Source organism: Meles meles, chromosome 18 (genome assembly GCF_922984935.1).
Source record: "Meles meles chromosome 18, mMelMel3.1 paternal haplotype, whole genome shotgun sequence".
Classification (NCBI taxonomy): Eukaryota; Metazoa; Chordata; class Mammalia; order Carnivora; family Mustelidae; genus Meles; species Meles meles.
The window spans coordinates 51,985,554-52,011,717 of NC_060083.1; the positions used below are offsets into that span (position 1 = coordinate 51,985,554).

At 39.3% G+C, this 26,164-nt stretch overlaps 1 protein-coding gene and 1 pseudogene across 1 annotated transcript in view; one reads left to right on the forward strand and one right to left on the reverse strand.

Moving 5' to 3' along the window:
- The window catches only part of CEP112 (centrosomal protein 112), a 409,934-nt gene that overhangs the window by 182,346 nt on the left and 201,424 nt on the right, over positions 1-26,164 (forward strand). The window contains exon 20 of the mRNA XM_045984701.1: positions 18,131-18,313. Within this exon, the coding sequence (XP_045840657.1) occupies positions 18,131-18,313 (183 nt within the window). The remainder of the gene's footprint in view (positions 1-18,130; positions 18,314-26,164) is intronic.
- Positions 10,021-10,474, reverse strand: LOC123929260 (annotated as a pseudogene).

Sequence of the window (26,164 nt, forward strand, 5' to 3'; positions counted from 1 at the left end):
CATTGCATTGTTTAATAATTAATTGGATTGGGAAGTGGGGATAAGAAGGAATCCAAGATGACCAAATATAAATAAGAATTTTTTTAAAAGATTTTATTTATTTATTTGACAGAGAGACACAGTAAGAGAGGAAACACAAGTAGGGGGAGTGGGAGAGGGAGAAGCAGGCTTCCCACTGATCAGGGACCCGACCTGGGGCTTGATCACTGGACCCTGGGATCACGACCTGAGCCGAAGGCAGATGCTTAATGACTGAGCCACCCAGGTGGCCCTATAAATAAGAATATTAAAGAAGGGCAAAAAGTGTTGCATATTATTGTGCTCTAGTTACGAGGTATAATTGAGATCATTTTGGGATAAAAAGCAATATTAAAAGCAAAGATAGAAACAAGAAAAATGTCAGTTCCTCTGAGTGAGCTGGTGGAAGAACAGGGAAGAGAGGAAACCCAACAAGTTAAAAACCGTTTCTGTGACACAGATCTGACTGAGAAGCTACTGTGTTTCAGGGTGAGTATAAGGGGGAGAAGCATTCTCTTTAAGACTTTAAAAAATTACATTTTCAGGTGTGTCTGGTAGGCTCAGTCTGTTGAGTGTCTGACTCTTGGTTTCAGCTCTGGTCATGTCATGATCTCAGGGTTGTGAGATCAAGCCCCGAGTTGGGCTTTGCGCTCAGTGAAGAGTCTGCTGGACATTCTGTCCCTTTCCTTCTGCCCCTCCTCCCCTTCCTCTGCCTCTCACCCCCCATTCACTCGCTCACTCTCTCAAATAAATAAATAAACTTTTAAAATTATATTTTCATTTTGATGATAACCTTGTAGATGACAAATTTCTTTCTTTTTTTTTTTTAAGATTTTATTTATTTATTTGACAGAGAGAAAGAGATCACAAATAGGCAGAGAGGCAGACAGAGAGAGGGGGGAAGCAGGCTCCCCGCTGAGCAGAGAGCCGGATGCAGGGCTCTATCCCAGGACTCTGAGACTATGACCTGAGCCGAAGGCAGAGGCTTAACCCACCTAACCACCCAGGTGCCCTGTAGATGACAAATTTCTAATCAGATATAGCCAAGTGACTTCAGTGCCTGATTTACGTTTATTGTGTGACTGATTTGGCACAACTCTGGCTTTTTAAAGTTGGGCGCATAGGAAAAACCCACCGTGGGAAATTAGTATTTGACTAAATAAAAATTATTTTAAGTTAAAAAAAAATACTATTTGCAATGAATGTGATAGGCAAAGAGTGACTCTTTTATGAAATTGGTAAATTTATAACAAATAAAAATAATTAGCATATAAAATAATTAGCACAAATCATAAGAAAATCATTACTGTCCCAACAAATGTCCTGGCAAAGGACAGAAACAGATAAGAAACGAATTGAATAAATGACCATGTAAAAACATCTCCAGCCTTATATTAATAAAAATGCAAATTAGAATTAAAAGTGATATACCATCTAAAGTTGGCAAAAGTTTAGTGAAATTTTTACTTTCATATATTGCTGATGGCATTTAAATTAATGCAACCTTTTTGAAGAGAATTTTAGCAGGATCTACCAGGAGTCATAAGAAGTATTTACACCCACTAACCCAATTATTTTTAATCTCAGAAATATTCAAACAATAATGTTAATTATTTTTTAGGTGATGGAATCATAGTTGATGCTTTTTCTATACTCCCTACTTTCCACATTGTGATTTTTTTTTAAGATTTTATTTATTTATTTGACTGACAGAGATCTCAAGTAGGCGGAGAGGCAGGCAGAGAGAGAGAGAGGAGGAAGCAGACTCCCCACTGAGCAGAGAGCCGGGTGCAGGACTCGATCCCAGGACCCTGGGATCATGACCCAAGCTGAAGGCAGAGGCTTTAACCCTCTGAGCCACCCAGGCACCCTGTGATTGTTTTTTTTAATGGGACAATCATGTTTTTAATTTAAAAATATACTTACACAGTGGTGAATCACTAAATTCTACACCTGAAACCAATTTTACCATATATGTTAGCTAACTTGAATTTAAATGAAAACTTGAAAAAGAAATACATTTACATAAATTTGTTTGAAAGAATGTAGGTTTCAAAGGCTTTTCTCAGAATGATAGTTTTAAAAATCTACCAAAGTTTTGTCTTTGTATAGTCTTGCTTAAAAATACTATAAGGAAAATTATTTTTTTAAAGAATTGATACTATTAATAGAAACGACATGCTGTTGGGATGCCTGGGTGGCTCAGTCGGCATCTGACTCTTCATTTCGGATCAAGTTATGATCTCAGGGTTGAAGGATTGAGTCTCATGTCCAGCTCCATGCTGGGTGTAGAGCCTGTTTAAGATACTCTCTCTTCCTCTCCCTCTGCCCCTGCTCATGCTCTCTCAAAAAAAAAAAAAAAGAAAGAAAGAAAGAAAAAAAAAAAAAGAGGTGGGGGGCACGTGGGTGGCTCAGTCAGTTAAGTGTCATGATCCCAGGGTCTTGGGATTGAGTCCCACATGGCGCTCCCGGCTCAGCAGGGAGCCTGCTCCTCCCTTGCCTCTGCCTCTACCGCCCACCCTGTGTCTCTCATGAATAAATATATGAAATCTTAAAAAGAAAAGAAAAACTGCATGCTATTGCTTTAATTTTTCTGTACTTCATTTTCATGAAAAAGGGATAAATGGTACAAGTGTCATGCAAATGTGTGACAGGAATTTTTTTAAAAACTCACACAAGAATCTCTCAGATCTTGGTGATTTCACCCATTTTATTCTTCTTATATCTATAGGCCTGTTCATTAGACTCGGTGTTGAGACTGAAGATTCCAGGCAGTAACTCACTAGGGAAAGACAAAGGCAAGAGGAATATGAGCCAGTAAATTTTAGGAGAATATTTATTGATGTGATAATATACCAACTTTTAAAAACTCTTTCTGGCAGAAAATTTTATTAACTGGAACAGTATTCCCCCAGACCACTCCAAATTGTTAAGATTTTTACTGTGAAAGTTTATCGTGAGAAATGATAGGCATATAGCTGTGGTCCCTACAAGCTAGCAAAGTGCACTAAAATGAAGCCGATTAAACTAAGCTCATTTCCTTCTTTGAATTGGGGTTCAGGCTGGTAGATAAGGCAAGTAGCACTGGACTTCATTGAGCCATCTGGTAAGGTCCTTCATGAAGGCGATGTGGGAAAACATGGTTTAGGTATTGGTGCATTTTATGTGGCTAAGTGGTGGTTCAAAGGGCCATCTCTGAATGACCAATTATCAACTTGAAGTGAGATTTCTCAGTGTGTCCATCACTGGATGATGAGACAGACCTAAATTTCCCTGCTTCCCTAGAGCTCAGAGGAGTAGTTAACAAGTAAGGCACGAGAACCAGTACTCTGAAGCTTTAAACAGCTGAAATTAAGATGATTAAATTTATTAGGATTGAATATAAAATCTTATGCTTAGATTTAAAAATTATTGGGAAAAAATACAAGGCAGGGTGGGATGGGTGAGGAATATAAAGGATGGAAACAGTGAGGCAGATGGAAAAACACGCCTGGGATGATGGCTTAATGGACCCAGTACACTGTTTCCGTATCAGGTCACATAAGGAATATGTCCATTCTGGTCACCACATTTTAAGTAGGACACTGGCAAAGCCATGTTCAAATGAAAGTCTCCAGAATATAGAAAGACTTGGAACTCGGTCAGAGAAAATATTTAAAGGAATTTGGCCAATAAGACTACGGAGAATAGCATATCTATTTGTTCTTAAATTCAAAGTAGGCCATCTAGAAAATAGTAGGATCAATCTATGTGGGAATATCCCAGTAGCCAGCAGTTAGAAGGACCGGCTCGGGGCCATGTACTGCTTTCTGGGCACATGTATGAGTTCAGCCACCCACCCTCCGCACAGCAGTCTTGTGAGGCAGAGACCGTTATGTCTTTTTTTTTTTTAAATAAGATTTTATTTATTTATTCGACAGAGAGATTACAAATAGGCAGAGAGGCTGAGAGAGAGAAAGAGGGAAGCAGGCTCCCCACTGAGCAGAGAGCCCAATATGGGGCTTGATTCCACGACCCTGAGATCATGACCTGAGCTGAAGGCAGAGGCTTAACCCACTGAGCCACCCAGGCGCGCTTATGTCTTATCCCTATCTTCTAGATGTAGGAACTGAAACACCTCCTTTTAAGGGACCTGACCAAGTTCCTACCCCTTTAACAGGTGACAGAATCAGGCCCTGGTCCCCAGCCATGCTCCTAAACCTCCATTCTAAACGGACTCCCCTTGCCCTTCCTGGAGGCAGAAATGGAACCCCTGTGTAGATAATACTAGGAGGCATATTTTGAGTCATTTCAAAGTCATTCTTTCCTAAACAACTATTCAAATGTGCAGCAGTTATCTTGGGAGAAAGTAAGTTTGAAGTAGCTCTTGGGAGTGTTGTAGGGGGACGCTGTGCTTTGGGGGGGGGGGGGCTGGCCTACCGCTGAGGTCCCGTTTGAAAACGAGTGTTCTGTGATTGTCTGTTCTTTTGCCTGATGAGACACTCAGCCCGTGTGTGTATCTTACAACAGATGGGGAGATCTCTGGCCCCCCACTGACCCATCTACTTACGTACCTGTCTAGCTGGATGTCCTTCAGGGCTTCTGCCTCCCTTCTCAGCTGCCATGCTGTGCAAGTGTGAGAACATCTCTCTTACTCTGCCTGACTTTCCTATAAAATGTGAAATACACGGGAAGGAGACGTAGACTCCCGTCACCCAGGCCCCTGTCTCCACTCAGCCCGGGGTGGGGGATCCTGGGGGTGGTCAGCCGGGGGGGTGTGTGAGGCCGCATACAGGCTTCCTGGAAGGTTGGAGTCACTTGGTTATTTTGTGGGAAAGCGAAGCAGTTTTACTACTGAGGTAACAATCATATTAAAACAAACAGAGACTTTCCTGTTTTGAAAAATGCACAGTTCTCATGAATTTTTGAGATGAAATAGGACATTTCAAAGAAACCACCTTGCAGAGCCTGCCTCGGGCTGTGCCCTCAGATCGCCCAGAGGGGTGCTGTTTGTTTTCACTGCTGCTGGGGGTACTTTGGTGGAAAAGTTTAGAAGCACTTATCTGGCCTCATCCTCGCATTTGATAATGAGGGCATTGCCATCCAGAGGAAATGAATGACTTGTGCTTTTGGGGTCTCAGTTTCCTTATTTGGTTTTCATTTCTGAGCCCCATCCCGTATAGGAAGCATCATGCCAGGAACTGAAATGAAGTGAAAAAAGCAAAGTGGTATTTTAAAATATTTTTGCCAGAATGCAGGCATAAAGTGAGCAGATGTGGAGAGGAAAACATCAAACGCATGGGCTAAACACTCACACAAATATCCTGTAAAGCCCAAGCTTTCATCAAGATTTCCTGTTTCTTTCCTGTATAACCCATTGGAACAAAAAGACAATTCTAATTGTCTGCACAAACCTCATTCAAGCTGGAAACAAACAACAAACCAGGCATGCTAGGATTTCCTGAACTGTGGAGATTTTTTTGGCAATCCCATCGTATCATTCTTTAGTCTTCTATTTTATATCTTCTCTTTTCACTACAAAGCCTTTAAAGGGAAATGTAGTTCAACAGATAAACAAGTGGTCAAATTCTCGGGAAAGAATAAATACTTATTGTTGATGATCATAAAAAACACTGAAGAGACCAGCTGCTTACATGTTACTCTTATTTGAAACTTCAAAGTATTTTGGTAGCAAAGACAGGGTAAAGATGAGACAAATTATGCAAAATAAGTAGTTGGGAAGTTTTACGATCAGTTGAGATATTTAATTAGCAGATAGCATGCAACTACTAATTTTTCCCTGTAAATATTTCAGTTACCTCGATTTTTTAGGTAACATAGTCTAAAAACATGGGTATACTTAAAGCAGGCCTCCTCTTCCTAGCTGTTTGTTTGTAACTTTTCTCATCTAGGTTAAAACAAATGGCACTTTTATGTGGAGTGGGAATTAAGAGGGCAAAGATGAACACAGTTCTTTTCAAAAACTGTGGTATGAAGTATATATGTTGTGTTTTAGGGATACTTCATTTTAAAGATGTTTCTTATGGGGCACCTGGGTGGCTCAGTCACTTAAACATCTGTCTCTGGATTTCAGCTCAGGTCATGATCTCAAGGTTGTGAGCCCCATGGTGGGCTCTGTGCTGGGTGTGGAGCCTGCTTAAGATTATTTCTCTCCCTCCCCTTTGGGACCTGTCCCCACCTCCCCCAGCCCTGCTTATGTGCTCTCTCTTTTAAAAAAAGAAAAGAAAGTAAAGTAAAAACTACAAAATAAAAATAAAACAAAAAGATTTCCTAGATGGTGATATGGCTGATTGATGATTCCCATTCCCTAGATACCTCAGAAGTCTGCAATAGAAGCAGTGTCTTTCCAGTCATTCCTTAGTTAACACATGTTTATTGAGCACCTACTTTGTGCTAACCATTGTTCCAGTGCTTAGGATGTGGCAGTGAACAAAATAAGGTCTCGGCTCTTATGGTAGAGGAGACAACAGCAATACCTCTCTCCCTCTCTCTCTCCTAAAAGTAAGGTAAGGTAATGATAATTGCTATGAAAGGATAAGGTGTTCAGAGTGAAGGGCAATTTTATATAGGGTTGTTGTTTCACATAAGGTGTTATTTTAGATGCTGCTTGTGAAAGACTCTGAAGAAGTAACACTCAAAACCTTCATGAAGGGAAGGAGGAAACTATGTAAAACTTGGAGTAAGGAAAGAATATTTTGTGCAGAGAGAATGGGTTGGTATGTGACTGGAATGGAGTGAGCTAGGGAGAGAGTGTTAGGAGTCAAGGTTAAGCTGTGGGCAGCTTGTAACAAGTTCTATGGACTGGTGGAAAGTTTAGGTTTTCTTTTGAGTGTGACAGAAAGCCATTGGAGCATTTGAGCAAAAACTGGTCTGAGTTTCAAAAAGATTTCTCTAGGGCGCCTGGGTGGCTCGGTGGGTTAAAGCCTCTGCCTTCAGCTCAGGTCATGATCTCAGGGTCCTGGGATCGAGCCCCGCATCAGGCTCTCTGCTCAGCAGGGAGCCTGCTTCCCCCTCTCTCTCTGCCTGCCTCTCTGCCTGGTTGTGACCTCTGTCTTTCAAATAAATAAATAAAAATGTTAAAAAAAAAAAGATTTCTCTAGCTGGTGTGTGGAGCATTGTCAGGGATGTGGAGTCAGAGGGCTAGTTAGGAGAGATAGCAGGCATCTGTTGAGAGATTACCATGGCTTGGACCTGGGGGCTGTGTTGCTGATGGCAAGTGGTCAGATTGGGATGTATTTGGCAGGAAGGACTTGTTAATGGATGTGAAATGGAGTGTGAGGGGGAAGAGGGAACTCAAGCGGGACTCATCAGTTTTCTGGCTGAACAACCAGGTGAATGGTGGTGACAGACCTGGACCCATGAGTAGAGAGAGAAGAGAAAGGAAGTCCCAGCACTCAGCCCGGGGTCACTATGGTGCTTAGAGATGGGGAAGAGATGGAGAAAAAACAAGAGACTGGGAAGGAGTAGCCAGTGAGGGAGCAGGGAAACTAAGGTCTGGTTTCCCGTAAGTCATGTGCAGTGAGTGTTTTCTGAAGGAAGAAGTGAGCAGCCAGTTGTCTCAGGGGCTGCCAACAGGGGACGTTAGATGGGGACTGAGAACTGACCATTGGATTTGGCCAGAAGGCCTCTCGCCACCTTGTCAAGGCCAGTTTCAGTGGAATGTGGGAACAAAAGCCTGTGTGGAATGAGAATGGGATACGAACATCCCATTTGAGGAATTTTGAAAGAAAGGGGAGCAGAAAAATGAGGCGGAAGCTTGAGGGATATGTAGGGCCAATGGAAAGTTCTTAGAAAATGAGGTAAGTACAAACGTTTGTCGATGAGTGTGACCCATTGGAGAAGAAAATGGCGATGATATAGGCAGCGGTGGGATGATTGTGGGAGCAAGGGCTTGATTTGGCAAGAGGGGATGGCGTGGTGCAGAGAACAGGGCTGAGGTGACAACGAGGACAGTCACCCACTTGAGTCACAGGAAAGGCAGAGACTAGGCAGGTAGCCACGTCAGTTGATGACAAGGAAGATGAAGTAGTTCCCCTCTGACTGCTTCTGTTCGACTGTGCCTGAATGCTACCTGTTCCATTCAAAACAGTAAATGATCATGGACCCTTGGAGTAGGTGATGTGCGGAAAGTAAAAAGAAAGTAAAGGGATAGGCCATGTTTTGGCTTTGTTGATCCACTTGTCTTTCTAAATTCCATACTAGCTGGGAAACTGGTGATTTTTGTATTTCCTGTCGTTCAGCAGCACTGATGTGCCAGGTCAAGAAACTAAATGTATTTTAGAGGAGCAGATAGGAGGTGAAATAAATTAAAACTAAAATGTACAGTGAAGACATGTTTTCCCCCAAAATGTTGAACTCTATCTAAGAGGGTGAATTCTTAGTTAATGAATTTTCTCAAGTTAAACAGCTTGAATTGACTATCATTAAATCACGAAGAAAAAGCCTGAAGGATTTGACTACCTGAACAAATCCTGGGTTTTCATTGAGATCTGGCAGATAAACACAGAAAATAGTAGCTAATTTTTCAAAAACTAATAAAGCTTAGGGTCATTATTGCCACTCATGCCCTGCGGGTGCCAGGTGACTGTTTTAAAGTATTGAAGGAGACTGCAGAGAAGTGTACTAGCTTCCCACCCCCACGGCCTTCCCGGCATTGGCATTCCTCCGTGACCGCTGGTGCACTTCCGGCCTTTACCCCTTGTGCCTTCTGAGCTTCCAGAGCCTCAGCAGCCACGTGTCCCTGGCTGTCAAAGGCTCACTGGAGAGGAAAAGGAGAACCGGCTCTATATGCTGGCAGGTCCTTGTTCCATCTCAGATAGCAGTTAGCTCCGCTGTATTGTGTTCTAAAAAAGAGAACTTGCATAACTAAACTGAACTGTTGACAAAGAGATTTCATAGATGGGTTTTCTTGTTATAGTGGATATCATCTAGGCCTGGAGCTACATGGCCACCCACTAATGACAAATTCTTCTCTTGCTCTTGACACTCTGATAACTTTTTACTATTTGCGGGAGATAGGGGCCATGCCCAGTCAGACTGTACTGTGCATATTCTGTGCCGACTTGTGCTTAATTTTTACTCTGACTCCAAAAGCTCAGAGTACATTTATATCTGTCCTTAAGTTTATCTTTTTTTTTTTAAGTTTTTATTTGGATTCCGGTGAGTTGACATGCAGCATGTTCATTTCAGGTGTGCGATGTCGTGATCCAGCTGTTCGACACATTACGCAGTGCTCATCGTGATACATATACTCTGACTCCCCGAAAACTCCTTGTTTTTTATTTTAATGGCTCCCTCTTTATTTAAAAAAATGTTTTTAAATAACAAAAAATATTTTACTAAAACATAAGATTTACAGAAGCTTCCAGACAGCCATACAAAATGGTCACAAGCTTTTTCTTGAAGGAAGGATTCTACATTTGACAGCAAAGTCACAGTGTTATTAGTGAGGGCTGTGATGTTTGTTTAATGTTCCCATTTTGGTTCAAACAATCAAGCTCGTCTATCCACAGCATCTAAATAAAGTTAGACGTGGCTAGAGAGCATATTCGAAAGAACTGGTTAGCTGCTTTTAACCAGTGCAATTAGATCACCATAAAAAGGGGAAAGGAGCCCATAAAATTAAAGTAAAACTTCTCTCCCTCAAAAAAAAGTAATAAAGAAAAACACCCACACCCCTGCAGCTAACCCTGACAACTACCTTCATTCACAGCGCTTTACACTTAAATCGGGATGGGGAAAATGAATAAAAGCAGAGAAGGGCCACTGCTTTTAAAGGTTTCACAACAATCCAGATGGTACTTCTAGCTTCTGCTCATGCTTTACAGCAGTGAATCAGGACAAGACATAGATAGCTAATGTGCATTTAATCACCAAAGGACTGAAGATGTCTGGGCTTTTATTGTGTAATGTTTCTAAGACTATGTCCGTTAAATGCAAACCAAAAAGAAAGAAGTCTTGGCAGAACGGACAAATGATGCACACTTGATGATCAGATCGATTTTAAATATTATTTATGGCATATAGCCTAGTCCATGCTCTAGCTGTTTCTGTGGCTTGGGCCTTGTTCTCCACTGCTCTGCTGCATCATTTGCTAATGGATCATCTGGATTGGAGCACTTAACAAAGCCTGGATCCGTAGCAGACCTGTGCAGATCTGCAGTGCTGGGGACCACTTACGTTTCAAAATATCTGAACGTACTCTTCCCAACTTGTCTACATTAGGATGATAAATTTTGGCCATGAAATGTACGTTAGGGGCTGCCTTTGGGTATTCTTCTGGTAGGAATAGTTCAAGCTTCAAAGTCCCTCCCTCAAAGGGGGAATCCTGGGGCCCAGCACTGACCACACAGAAATAACGGGTGTTAATCTCATCTGGTTCTGCTTTAATGCCAGGAACTGGTTCTGCCAGCAAGCGCTGGGTTTCCTTGATAATCCTGCAGGACAGCCTGGCCATCTTGTCAGATCCCGAGGCGGCCTCTGGTCAGTGGCTCCCTCTTTAAAGGAAAGGACCCCTTGAACTATTACCCGACACGTATAATTGCTCAGGGTATTTGAACTGACCTTCATCTCTCTTTTTTTTTTTTTTTTTTTTTTTTTTTTTTTTTTTTTCAAAGATTCTACTTATTTACTCGACAGAGAGAGAGATCACAAGCAGGCAGAGAGGCAGGCAGAGAGAGAGGAGGAACAGGCTCCCCGCGGAGCAGAGAGCCCGACGCGGGGCTCGATCCCGGGACCCCGAGACCATGACCCGAGCCGAAGGCAGCGGCCCAATCCACTGAGCCACCCAGGCGCCCCCCTTCATCTCTCTTTTTAAAAAAGATAGCACGTTTACAACAGCTGATGCTTTTACTAGACAGGGGTCTTCCTTACCACTCCACTCAGATTGAACCGGGAGCACATGCCAGAACTACCATCACATAGTATTAAGGAAGAGATTTTAAAAAAAAAATCTCGGGAAAATAAGAATGTTAGAATGATTTTATTACTTTAGACCAGATAACCTACCCCGTGGGAGGGACCAGAAGACATTGCCTTCCGTGAGGTGTTGACGAATGCACTGATGGTGGGAGCCCGATACCGCTGAGCAGCTACGTGGTGGCTTCCTCCATGCGCTGGCACCAAGAGTGGGAGATGCTGCTGCGGAACTGGGCTGCCCACTTCCGGTAGGATGGTCGGGTTCCAAAATGGCAGACACCAGGTGAGGCACTCAAATGTTGGAAGGTAGAAGTGACTGCTATAATGGGCCCCAAGGCTAGAGAGTTAATCAAGGTGTTTTGCCTGCAGGGATCTTTGATTAGAGTGAATAGAGCATGTTGTTGAGGGATAGGAGAGACAGAGACCAATGACAGTACTACTTGTACAACATTAAGAAGAAGTCAAGACTGGGCAAGGGAACTTCAGACAATTCTCCACTTGCATGGAAAATCATGGTCCTTCATTAAGTTTCTAGATCTGAGTTCACAGTTCACAGACCCAGAGCCCATGTGTTTGAAGGGAGACCATGTTCCTTGATAAGGGCTCTTAAAATACCAAGTAAATGCCATCCAATGTGGTACTGCACACAATGGAGAGAGCAGAAATTCCACCAAATTCTTATCTTCTGGTAGTGACTACTGTGAACTGGATATGAGTATAATTCCTGATATTTCTGAGACATAGATAGAAGGGAACGTAGATATAGAAACAAAAACATTTTTTAAGAAATGAAACTATGCTGCATTTCTTACTTTTATTAAAATGATTTTATGTGAAGTTAGATGAAGAAAAAGGAAAACAAGGAATTTCTGAGGTTTAGAAAAATGTTCCTTTGTCTGATGAGAGGTGGTTTCAAAGAACAGTCAGAGATAAAGATTAAAAATACATTGAGGTTTGGGGCACCTGGTTGGCTTAGTTGGTTAAGTGACCGACTCTTGATTTCAGGTTGTGATCGGAGGGTGGTGAGATCAAGTCTCACGTTGGGCTCAAACAGAGAGTGGAGCCTACTTGGGATTCTCTCTCTCCCTTCCCCAACCCTCCCCACCTCCACTTGTGTGTGTGTGTGTGTGTGTATGTGTGTACTCTCTTAAGAAATGCATTGATGTTAGAATCATTTTGAATTTTATGGCTCAATTTTGAGAGCATTAGTTTACTCACTATAATAAAAAAATAAATAAATTAACGTGCTTAAACCTCTTCCACCCACTCCTTCCACTGTATTTTGTCAATTATAGTGTTATTTTATACATTGTGGAGGGTTGTATCATTTGTATTCTCTTCTGTAACCATGATTATCATAATTACATGGAGTTAGTTTTTTATTTAAATCATTTATATGCTTACCACCAGGACTTTTAGTACAACTTCCCCATAGTGGATACCTTTATTTTGATTCATCTGTTGAATGCTGAGATTTCGTCATTAAATCATTTTTTCCAAGAAGAACGTATCATTGTTGTATTCATTACATTTTTGCATGCTTGAGAATCACTGTGTGTTTCCCTATTTTGGGCTGGGCGTAACACACTCTGGTGACCCACATTTCCCTAAAACTTTGTACGTGGTGTTCCACTGTGTTTTGGCACAAAACATTGCCCATAACACAGCTCCTCTAGTCTTCTCTTTGTTGCCTGAATTTCATCCTCAAGTTTTTGTTGTTGTTGTTTTTTTTAAGAATGGTTTGGGTTCAATAGTTTTGAATTTTTTTATAGTATTCTTGAGCTGTTATTTTCCTCAAGAACAGCTTTTGTTGGTATACAGTGTGCTATTTTGATATACACACTTCACTCTTCATTCATTATAGGGAAAATTTCTGATACATCTGTGTGTATGTGGGTTTTCTTTTGTTGTTTCCTCTCTACATCATCTTCTCTGTCTGTTTCATTATCTCGGATCCCTTGTCCATGCCAGTGAGTTGATTTTCAGCCATGTTTATTCAGTTGATTGCTGTTTCTAATTTAGAATTTACTTTGTGATCAGGTTATTTTTGGTTCTTGGTTAATTCTGTTGTTTTATCTTCTCATCTTTGGGTTCTTCTTCCATTGCCCTCATGGTCTTACTAGGGCTCCCTGTCAACTGCACTTGTTCCTGATTTTGAAGGTATATTTTCTCCCCTCAAAAATGGTGGGCCTTCCTTCCTTTCTTCCTGCTTCCCCCCAACCCTACCTCTTTAAAAAAAAAAAAAAAGTTTGTTTTTTACTTGATGTAATATTTTTATCGCTGTCCAGACATTTTTCCTTTCATCTCACTTGGGCATTAAGTGAGCAGCACTGTCCAAATCGACTGTTCATTTTGGTATAATATGCATGAGTTCTCTCTGACTCCTTTTCTGCCCTTATTTTCAGCCTGTCTGTCTTCCTCTGCATTGTGGTTTGAGCACTTTCTACAGCTTGAGATTAGGATAAGGACAAGGAGAAGAACTTAGATGGGTCTGTGAGCAACTCTTTTTAGAGAAACCTGTATCTGCTAGGCCTTTTAACATTTTACTCATGTTCTCCCCAGGATTTGCTGTCTGTATTGGAGGGATTTTTTCTTTTTGAATGGGAGCTTTAAAGCCTACGCTTCATCAGAACCAGCCATAATTTTTCACTTTCTCAGTTTTATTCATCTCTTCCCAGCAGCCATTCGTCCTCCATGCGATTACCCTCCTCACCCTCCTCTTAGAAGATCTTCCTCAGCATTACTGCTGAGGGACAGAGTAGTGTGTCTCACCAGGTCAGAAACTTGCATTCTTTCCTTGACTACCACCATTTGACATGGATGGCCAACGTGCTAGCCCTCTTTCCTTGGGTCGCTGCCAGTGAATGTTCTGTTTTTAACATTTGTTTTGTTCTTCTGACAACTTTTCAGCTGTCTTCACTTAGAAGTTCCAGTGTCAGGTGTGTTCACCATGAGGCACAAGTTGCCTTGGAAGCCATTTGTTCGCTTATTGCTAAAAGCATTCCAGCAGCAGCTGAGTGACTGTCAGGGTGTTGTGGGGAAGCTTCATGAATTAAGATTGACACCGTATTGCCTAGGTAGCCTTTACATCTCTCCAAACTCTTTGGTTTTCATACTGCTGTTCACTTGGAATTAGAGCAGCTACCATTCAGTTGTAAGACACATCTATCCCCAGGGCTCCTAACTGGAGCCTCCTTCCCCTTCTTCCTTTCCCAGCCAGAGCACAGGGAGGGCCTCTTTTTCTAATTCCTGTAGTTTAAATCCATTCTTCTAGCAAGGCTTGTAGAATATAGATTTGTAATTTCATTATAGGTGAGGTTATTTTAGCTAGTATTTTTGTATCTAAAAATGTGTTGGACCCATTCTATCACTTGCATAATTCATGTTTCTGGTTTGGAATTTCTGACTTTGAGGTGTGTTATTGAGATGTATTGGTCTTCTGTGGGTTATATACTGAGAAGTAATGACTTATTCATCTCCTTTGTCTTTTTCTTTATGAGATTATTAAAAGGTGCTCGGGCCACATTTGCTAGCACTGATTTCACTCTAAAACTGTTACCAGGGCTTAAAAATATATATTCTAAGACCCCCAGAGACTTGGCTATCTAGTGGTTCCATCTTGGTATTACTCAGAGCCTGTCACGTACTTCTGCTTTTGGACACTTACATCAAGTCTCAGTTAGAACGAGGACATCATCATCCGGTTGCAAAATGATTTAGTCTGTGATGGAGGGCTGCACTTTCAGGGATTTCAGAATTTCAGAATTTCACTCTTGAACTTCGTGTGTAGTGTGGGGGTAGCATAGTGGATAAAGTACCATCTCCTGTTTTGACCTACAGAAATAACAGTTTCAAACTAATAGTTTCTAGGCAGTAAAACCATTTTCTCACCCAAACCCCAACCATCAAGCCATCAAGCTCAGCATTTCAGGGGACTACCATATTGTACCAGATGCTCACCCTTGAGGGCTACTCACTTCACTCCCCCAGAAGACATGCCAGTCTGCTTTAATACATGCTGAAGGGATATACATAGTGTAGTTACCCTGCACAGAGCCCATTGCTTTTGGATTAGGGAACTTAGAGTTTTCCCTCCTGTATTACAGGGAGCTCTTTAGCTGGCCTTACTTAAGCAGGTTTCTTGGTGATGGAGCATTCTATTCTCCCCGGTAGGAGATATTGCCTTAACACAGAGATCTCATTGACCACTGAACATTCATCCTTGAGGATGCTGTATACTTCTACATCCTCCACATTTTCCATGATTTACAACCTCCTGATCACCACTGATTCCATTAGACATTATTGTTGGCCAACCAAAAGTATCTAGCAGTCCAGGATAAAGAAGATACCCCACTTCATTGTTACCACTGAGATATGCCTGTAAGTAAAGGACTGAACTGAGGGGCACCTGGGGGGCTCAGTGGGTTAAGTATCTGCCTTTGGCTCAGGTTCATGATCCCAGGGTCCTGGGATCAAGCCATCATTGGGCTTCCTGCTCAGCAGGAGGTGAGCTCTCTTCTCCTTTTCCACTCCTGCTGCTCATGCTCTCTCTCTCTCTCTGTCTCTCAAATAAATAAATAAAATCTTAAAAAAATAAAAATAAATAAGTGACTGAGCTGGAAAAGTAAAGAAAAACCTCTTTTAACATTTACTTACACGGAAGGGGCTAGCAACCAGTACAATCTTGAATTTAAACACAGATCCACTTTGGTAATGGCCTTTGTGGTTATGAATCTCATCATTGAGATGTTTCTAGACCATTAGGGTTTTTCTTCTAGACTCTACCATGTATTAGGATGAAACATGTCTGCCAGATGATGCTAAGAGTGAGGAATCTTAGGCAAAGACCAGAAAGGGCTTATAACATCTAGAATTTGACCAAGTAGTATGGATACAAGCAGACAAACCTGAGCTATTTCAGTTTAAAAGGCTCCAGCAACCCTGAGATTTATTCATTCATTACCTAGCATCACTGAGCAATGGGCCCTGACAAAATGACAAACTACTAATAATTTATGAACACCTATCTTTAGGCTAAAAATTCCACTATCTCTATTTCATTTTTCCTAATTTTTAAAAATGAATAAACTGAAATCTGAGCATGGAAAGGGTCATTGATCAGTCTACCAGAGCTCTTCAAAATAACTCAGAGGAAGTTACTTTGGAAGTACATTATTTAGAGGCTAGAATGAGGCTGCACCCTTACAAATGATCTCATAGAGACTTCTGGTCATGTGTTTTTTTCTTGGGGGAAGAATTCTGTAATCCTTCTGCCTTGATTATGGGTCAACTGTTTATTTTTCCCTAGAGTATATAAAATATTTTGTTTTCTATCAATTTTAAAATCATACTCATTCTCTCAATTTTTCTGAGGCTTTTAAGAATCAGATCTCAGTAGTGTTCTCTACCTCCTATTTCTTTACAGTGTGTTACATACTTAAATGATTTTAACTAAAACTTATAAATTTATTATAATAATGCTTGGTAGTGTAACACTGAGTAGAAATAATAATGTGTCCAAGAACTAAAAATATTCTAACTCAATAATTCATAAACTCAGATGCCTGAAATGATGCAGTAATATCAATACAATTTTCAGCTCTCTCTTTTGTTGGGATTAACATTGTGGTTGTATGAATCAGAGTAAATCATGCACATTAATTTTAAATAAAGAAAACTTAACTACTTGGTATGTGAGGAGAAGATGTGTATATTATTTTTTCTATATATTGCCAGCAGTAGAATAATTGGGAAGAAAGATCCCTAAATTTGAAATAGACACAAATTCACTAAGCTGTCTTTGCTCTCAGATGCAAAATAAATGTTTCTCTATTACTTCATACATTATTTTGTTCTGGTAAGTGTATGTAATGAAAAGTGGGTATCCTTTCCTTTCTTCTCGATAGTATAATACATTTATAAGTGGTCAGACATTTCCTGTTCATTTTCGACTCTAAGAAAAATCACAGTAAGGAAAAATGTCAAAACCCGTGTTTATAAGCACATTCAATTTGTGTTTTTGGCAGTTAAAGGATGAGGATATCAAATCTCAAAATAATTTCTGAAACTTAGTGTAGCATGCTTGCATGGAGAAATGAATGCTATCGCTTTAAGATAAGGTAGTCTGATGATTCATTGCACGAAACAAGAAACAAGATCGATTTGGAGCAGGCTCCTACTGTTAGCTTTTTTGAAGATGGATTCTCACGCCGAAAATAACACAGCATATTCTAGATAACGGCAGTTTTTTCCCCTGAAATCCACCAAAACTGAAGAAAAATCCAAGTGACTGTTCTTAGCAGCTGTGTGGCCTGGAGTTCACTGGGGAAGCTGGCTTCCTGCAGTCCCCTATTCATCACCTGCTTCAAAGACAGCCTGGCTGGCTATAGTTTGCAGGCCAGGTAGGGTGCCATTGTGCACAGTCTGGGAGGATTAGTATCAAAGCTGCGGCAACCAGGCCCTTGGTCTCGGGCTGCCATTCAGTCTAGCAGGGAGAGGCTAAGACTGGCCAAGGTCACAGTCTCCAGTGTGGAGTGGACTGGGAAAGGATCCTGAGAATAGAATGCTCTTTATGAAATCATGGCGCAAGCTTGCAGCACAGCAGGTGTCCTTCTGGAACACATAACATCTGTTTATGTTGGTCTACCGTCGCCGACAACGAGATAATAGAGCTTTGGAATTTATCATTTTGTTTTTTAAAAAGACAACTGTATATACAATAATCCAGATGCGTATTTAGCTTCAAGCTTTTATTTGAAAATCATAAAGAAAACGGACTGATTTAATTGCTGCTTTTACATGTATATATTGAAGCAAACAGCAAAGCGTACTGCCTATTAACCATTTATAACCATTGCTGATCAGTAATACCCGAAATCTTGGGTAGGAAATACCTAGCATTCAACGTAATTTTTTTCAGTGTTCAGGCATTTATGCCAACAGATTGCAGAACGATTTCCTGAATATGCCCAACTGTCTTGAATATTAGGTTTGGATAAAATCCCCACCCCTCCCACTCCCCATTCCCCCCCCCCACCCCCCCGCAGATGAGAGTATTTCAAGGGTGAGGTAATAATGACGCAAAAATAAAATTTTTAACTTGGACAAATTAGAGAAAAATTAAGCTGTCCATGAGTTGTCATGACGACAAGGATGTTCTGTTGATGAACTGTCCTCCTCATTGTCCAATCAGATAGTGGAGCTGAAGCTGGAGCATGAACAGGAGAAGACGCACCTATCACAGCAGCATAGCGCAGAGAAGGATAGCCTAGTCCGAGACCATGAACGGGAAATTGAAAACCTGGAAAAACAGCTTCGCGCTGCCAATATGGAGCACGAAAATCAAATTCAAGAGTTCAAGAAACGAGATTCACAGGTAATTATCAATAATATTTGATAAAACGGGTATCTATTTTTAAAAAGTCATCAGCGTTTAGTGTTTTCTTCTTATTCTTGTTGGTGCACGCTGTTTGATCATTTGCAAAACTGACATATAAATGTGATTTTTTTTTGTTTTCTTCTCCCCCCCCCCCCGTTTTGAGGATGAATAAGGCTTTAACTACAGAAACCACAGGTAGCCAGATTAAAAATCCCATGGCGCGCTATAACTTGGCCCCTTTTTTATAATCTTGTCTCAGTTCCTTTCATGATGGATTTTTTTTAAGGTATCTGCCCCTTACCCCTCCCCTCAGCCTCAGCAAATCCCTATGAAATATATCAGCCTCACTCCTTGCTTTTTGTTTTAATCTCTGTAGGTAATCAAGCAGCTGTTTTAATATTTGCTTTTCCTTCCTGGTGTTGCTTTTTTTTTTTCTTTTCCATTAGACTCTATATTTGATTAGATCACTCAGATGGTAATTGATAAAGATGACTCCAGAGAAGGGCTATTTCCCATCAGGTCTGTGGCTTATTCCTACATGCGCATGCACATGCCTCCTAGCCTCCATCTCTGTAGTCCCTGTTGGAAGCCATTTGGCAGAATAACCCCCAGCTGTGGTAGCATTTGACTCTTCAAACTTATGGATGAAATGTGCACTGTCAGCATGGAAAATTATCTTTATAAATTTCAGATGAAAAAAAAATCTTATTGGGTGTGTGCACCTTTGTGCTACAAATACGTTCTTTAGGGTATATGTAATCAAAGGCCTTTAGTGTATCCTCTTGAGATTGCTGTGAAATTTTATTAAAGAAAAATTGGGGAGCAATTGACAACAAAAAAGATAATTTTATTTTCTAATAAAACCATATCATGTACGAGGTCTAAATCCCTCTTTTCCCATTGAAATCTTAACCATATTATTCATACCACACATAAGCTTCTTCCTAGTTATCCTGTCTCCCAAATAATATAATTTTTAAACAGTGAAATAAGCCTTATATTTGTGATGGCATGTATTTAAACGATTTTATGATCATCTAAACAATAATAATGCTACTGATTAAATAAGGTGTTTCTTTCTTGGGTGGAGGGCGGGAGGCGGTAAGGCAAAGAATAGGAGTTATTAGTTATTTTTCATTTGACCTTGAGTTGTTTTTCACCTTCGGAGAATGACTGGGGCACTATGAGTATACTCGGCGCAGGTTTTTTTGGGTCAATAATATACATTTATAGGAAAACTATTTTCACTGTGTTTTTTGGGGGGGTTGCTAACTGAAAAAGGTAGTCATTGTAGTAGCCATGGTACCAGCAGAGTCAGGTGCTTCCTGCTAAATCAACGTGTATTGTATTTTTGCCACCAACCTCATTAGAGCGTTTATAAAAATACATGCTGATCTTCTGATTGTTAGCCATATCATTTACTAAGAATATTTTCAAACTTATATTCTCCTTCAAAGATGATGCTTAGCCTTACCATTGTCTTCTGTGATAGAATATTCGGGTTCTGAGTCTGTGTAGGGTCTGTTTGCATAGTAAAATCAAATACTTGATACAATAAAAGACATTAATTTATGTAACTTCCTACTATTTGGGTGCTGTTGTGGAAAGCCGACAGTAGTGGAGGCCAAATTTAGAGGAAATCTTTGTGATTTTTACATGTGTCGTATCTGCCATATATAGGGTGCGGTTCATCCAATAACAAAAGGGAAATTTTAGAATTATTACATATAATTAGGCCACAGGGAGAGTACAATAAGGTCCTTAATTGAATTTCTTCTAATTGAAGTAATCAGCATGAGGACCATATGACCTCTTGAAATGCTGTAGCGTAGGATTGTGTTTCTCCTATTTTGTGTCTTTCTTGGAAGTGCTTTCTTGCGAGTGCTAGTAAAGCAATGTAAACCAAAGCTAAATGCATTTTTGATCTGAATGAAAATGATTTTCTGTGTAAGTTAGACTTGGTTGTTTTTAGAGAATGTATTTTTTTTTAAATTTGCCAATAAGTTATATTTTTAAAAACCTTATCATGTATACCAAAATGCTAATTATTTGTATTTATTTTGGTTATTCATTGAGGATATGAATTCATAGTTTCCTTCAGGAACGATCTCAATTTTCCAAATATATCTTTTCATGGTTATGATTAAGGTAATGTAACATAGAATACCTTTGAAGTCCTAAATTCCATTCACGAATTTCAAGAAAACCAAGTGGACATATGTTTTTTTAAAATAGAAGAATTTTTTTTCGAATCATTGTTCTGTGGCTTGGTACGTGTGTGATGGATCTTAAATACTGGATTGTATAATTTTTCAGTTTAGATCCAGAGAGATTTGATTTTCAGTTCACGTTCTACTGCTCCCATTTAGCAATGGAGGCCATTTTGTAAAAAGGACTGTCGGAAATACTTAACCAAGAGAGGACCAGTGAAGTACCTATTTTGGATACTGTGGCTTTGCTTGCTACTCTTTCGTCCATCAAATTGTTGAATGCAGACAATATACTAAAAATCTACTTTTGGCTTCCTCCAAATATATAATGTATTGTATACTGATAAGAAAACCATTATTATAAAGTATAGTTCCCTACCATAAGGTGAATCATATATCAAACAGGAACTCCCTTTTGGTGAATATGCTGTGTAATTATTACAGATTAGTTGTTATCCAGGTAATTTCTGTTTTATAGAAAAATCCTAAGATAGAGTAATGCAACTAAAGACAATTATTTCTCCCATTTTATTTGGTGCATTTAGCTAATTATCTATGCATATATCTTTGTCATAACTTGATTTTCAGTCAAATAGGCTGTTTTATGTTGTAATCCTTATTTTGCTAAAATGCACATTAAATTTTACCACCCTCATTCAATATGGTCAGGCTTGTGTCTACCTAGGGTCATAATGTTTAAGAAAAAACATCTAAATCAGTAGATAATAAGATATATTAGAAAGTTACAACTTCATTGTCAGATATTTCTCATTTGCCAGATACCTCTTGTTGAAATTAATTTGGAGGATGATTTGATTGACTTACCCATGTTTTATAATACAAAGAAAATTTATCATTCTGTTATGACCACCTTAGGAGAACTTCTTCTAACATGGTGGTTTCTGCATGTCATTTGGCTTTTGAATTGCAATGTAGTGAAAAACAGAACTTAGATTCTTCGACTTCTTAGTTGTCCTTTTAGGATCCTGAATCACTTGGAGATTGCTTGATCTTTCTTGTTTGTCACCAGAGTGAATGGTGTATATGCACACAGTAGAGAGCCTTTGTGGTCTGCCCCAGAGGTGGGGTCACCATCACAGGACAGCTGTCTATGTGACCTCTTGAGGTACAGATACATGGAAGGCTCAGGTTGGCCATGGCAGCCTCTGTGATCCACCACCAGTATAATAAGGCAGATTAAAACAGCAGACTTGGAGAAGGTTATCAGAAAATCCAAAACTACATCAAACTTAAAATTTGTATGTAGGAAATTGGATCTTGCCTAACATTGGCATCTCGATGTCTTTCTTGATTTCCTAAACTGAGAATCGTGATGTTCATATGGATGAGTTTTGCATAATAAATGGACAGATCATCTTGATTTTGCCATATGGATTCACAGTGAGAAGCTTCCCTGCCACTAATTCTAAAATGTAGGATTTTCAGAAATCCTCCTCTTTCTCTCTTCTAGTTAAAAAAAATTTCCAGAAAAGATATTTGTGGTAAGACAGTTTTAATTTTTAAAATTATATCTCAGTCACATTACTTTATGTATTACTTTCTTTATTTATTATTGAATTTGGTAATCTGGGCCCAAAATAAAAATGTCCGTTGATAAACTGGGTGTGTACCTGCGTGCAGCATATTGAGTACTGGCTATCGTTCTTCAAAGATTCTTTATGGACGAATTTAGCAATATGTATGTTCTGAACATTTCTGCTAAACCTGTGCATGGTCTTTGGGCCTTTTTAGGGGAGCATTTTTCCATTGAATATATTGAGTTTAATTTCTTTATGCGCCAACCACTTTCAAAGAGGATTTTAGGCAGCATTTTATAATAATCACACACTTAAACAGGTTAAATATAACTGAAAATAGTCATGAAGGAATAAATGATATTAACCCCACCAGAAAACCTATACTTAAAAAAAAAAATGCCTTAGTTAAGTACAAGTTTTAGCTCTCAGCTCACCTAGAAGCCGCAGCAAAGAGGGAAACTGGATAAACCGTGTAATTCTAATTATCTATGAAAGAAATCGGACTACTTCATTTTTTTTCTAGTACTCAGTTCTGAGAGAAATTGATGACACAGGACTTAGTCTAAAGGACACGGACCAACGTAACTGACGATGATTTCTGCATGCTAAGACATTGGAAATAAAATCTGGTGGGGCCATCTTTGATTCTTTAAGTACTTTCACAAAATGTAATTAGCAGGTTTTATTTTAATGTGCCCAGATTTCATTTTAATTAATGGAGAATATGATCATTTTCAGTATCAAAAAACACACCCGCTTCAGGAGATCCATTGTTGTACATATTATGAAACAAATGAAAGCATATTTTAAGTCATGAGCCTAGCAAATTCTACTACTTCATTATATGGTTGATCCTGAAACCCTTACAAAATGTCTCGAGGAAGTACAATTAGAAGCATGGCTGAGATTAGAGCTGGTATAAGAGTTAGCTCCCTACTGTTAATTTCCAAGAGTGCTACTCTCTCTCTCTTCTGATTCGCTTGTCCTCTGAATGTATATCATAGAAAACTGTAAGAAATAAAAACAAGTGGTTATTTGGTCCAGGAGTGTAGGATATTTGCATCCATAATAAAACAGTTTGGTTTCTACCCACATAACCAAACTGGTATTTCATCATCAATATTTATTTACTAATATCATTTACTTGGTTTTGAGGTAGTAAATATTTTTATTTCTTTGGGTTGAACTGGACTGATCACTTGGAAAAACCAAACTATGTAAATATCCCCCCCTCTATCATGAGGCTGTTGCTCTTAATGTAACCCTGCTTTTTGTTCCCCTCTTGTCCCTGGTGACACACCAGTCACATCAGTGGTTGCCTGGTGTTCCAGCTGTGTACACACCACACTTGGATACTTACCCCCCCACACTGACTTATTTGTATTAGACGGAGAGAGGAATGGAATTAAGTGTGTTTTAAGTATTAAGTGGGTTTTTGCTGCAATGTACATAATGTTTAATGTCAGACATCAGTTGGTGGGAAGATGTTTTTAACAATTTACTTCATTACTCTGCAAAAAGAAAATAAGACTTTTTCAGTGGACTTCGTGGTAAAACCATACATTACAATTTTCATTGTATTTTCCTTAGATGAAGTTTTACAGTATCTAAACGCTGCATTTAAGATGGGTCAAAAACTGAAGTGCATTCATTTAGAATATAAACAGAGGTTTTCTTGACTAAGCCATTTTAAAAAGCCTATGGAGAAATATAGCTTCTCTGATACTAAAAGCATAGGTTACACAGAATTTTCCAAATAGGGCCAAAGTTCTTCTCATCTTTTGACACAGATGTATCGATGCAAAAAGATCTCATTTGCTAGTATCCAATGGTGGTTTGTCTAATGGTATTACATATGAATTTAGTAATTTGTTTTATTTCTATATTATTACACATTTCTGTGTATAAGAATATTGTTTCTTAGGTGCTTAGTTAGGAGAAAAATAGGAAAATGACCTTTCAAGTAACATTTACATTTTTTATAGATCGCTAGCTTTCTTTTTCTACATTATAGTTTTAAAATTCTGTAGTTATTTTCATCTTATAAGCACAAAATAGCATATATGCCTATAATTAAACTATTATAAATAATACAACTTGATCCTCGTGGAGAAAATTATATGAAGTTGAAAAAACAAAAACAGGCTGAGACAAGGAAATTGATTTCTCTAAGAATGATCCATTTGTAGAAGTGTTATACAGTGTATCTTTAGTCCTGTGCATATTTTTTAAATGTGGCAGTTACCATGGAAACCACATTCCATGGCATGTGGGTCCACTTCTAGATAAGAATATTCCTTTTAAAGACAAACCTTCCAAATCATAACATGAAGTATTCCCTTTGAATTAACACCTCCATGTCAATTGAATGCTTGCTTTAAAAATCTGTCTTTTGTTCTTATTACATGTAATAGATTTCTGAGAAATACTCAAGTTGTTCTTCAAGAGGTAATAATTAAATGCTGGAGATTTTTAAAATAGGGGTACAATGTAATGACTCTGCAGTGGTGAAAACCCGGGAGCTGGCCAGGGAGCACAAGTCTGTGGGTCCAGGATGTCATGCCGGGCACGCACCTTGTGGTCATGTCAGGTGTCTAAGCATCGTGCAGTAATGCACCAGACTGAGTAAAGAGATGACCACATCCAATTATTTTCAGTTCACAGATAAAGAATTTCTGGTTCAAGGACATTATCTTGCCCAAGGTCACAGAACGAGCAAACCAGGGCTTCTTAATCTTAATTCAGTGCTCGTTCTCTATCTCACAGCCTCTTTCAAGAGAGATTTTAGATTTTGGAGAGACTTGGGCTTGGCAAAACAGGCACAGGATTATATGAGAATCTTTGCTTAGCAGAAGAGAGAGGGAGACACTGGTACTCTTTGTTCCCCATGCTGAGATTCTCGTCGCAATTTGCATTTCTTTCAGTGATTCGCCATACTTGACGTTGCTGCAAAGTCATAATTGAACCATGCTGCGTGAGTTCCAGTTTTAGTAAGCAGCGCCTCCTAGAACAACGCTGAATTTTTATGCTTGTTTGTGTTTAACAGCAGCAGCAGCGACAAATATTTATTGCATGCTTCCCATGTACCAGGCTCTCTGCTAGGTCTCTCACACTGCTTCGTCTTGTTCCACCCTTCCAACACTTGCCAAGGATTAAAGTTCCCACATGGAAAGTCTGTTTTGACCTTCTTATCTGGGTGGTGAAACAAATGTATCTTATTCCGTTTTATCGATGAGAAAAGTTTCAGAAAGCACTGGTAAAATGCCCAAGGTCACATAACTAGTAGTCAGCATAGTTACGACTCATGGTAATGTCTTCTGCCCTCATGTGTCTGCTTACATATGAGCTTGTTGTCTCTGAGTTTCATTTATTTGGCAATAAATTCCATTGTATTTTCGATTTTGGATTGTTAATACGTTGCTAGATTTAAAATATTGATACCCATAACTCAGACTATGTAAATCCAAATCAAGATTTAGCCAGTAGTTTCAAACTTTCTCCAAAGCCACAAGCCATGGCTGTATCTCTTTTCTGAGACCAATTAAACTCTGAAGAGATGCAATTCTTAATATTTTATTTGGAAAAGAATTCCTTCCCACAAATTTCAGAATTTGTAGAATGGAAAAATCTGTTCTATTCACATAGTAATTTGGAATATTAAATATGATTCTTTCATTTTCTGGAGTGAATTTTTAAATCTCAAAGACTTCAATGTTAGCATTTTTTCCCCTAAAGGAACCCATATAATGATCGTTATTGGATGACAACACCTAGCCAAAACCTTTCAGAGATGAGGTCAAGGCAGTTTGGTAAGCTCAAACTGGGAGACTTTCTCGATAGAAATAGAGGAATAATTAGAAAATGTGTTTCCTTTAAAATCCTCAAAAACAACTTACATTGATGTAGTTTTTGTTTCATTCTAGACTTATTGTGGTCAAATTGAGAGGTTTTCAGATGAATTCTTTTTTGTTTTGTTTTGTTTTAACTTAAAATACCTCAGAGATGAATTGTTATTCTACATACTGAATGTCATTCCCATTGACATAAGGAAAAATGCCTTTAGTTATTTTTAGCATAGTGCTCTTGTCCTTTTCACTTCT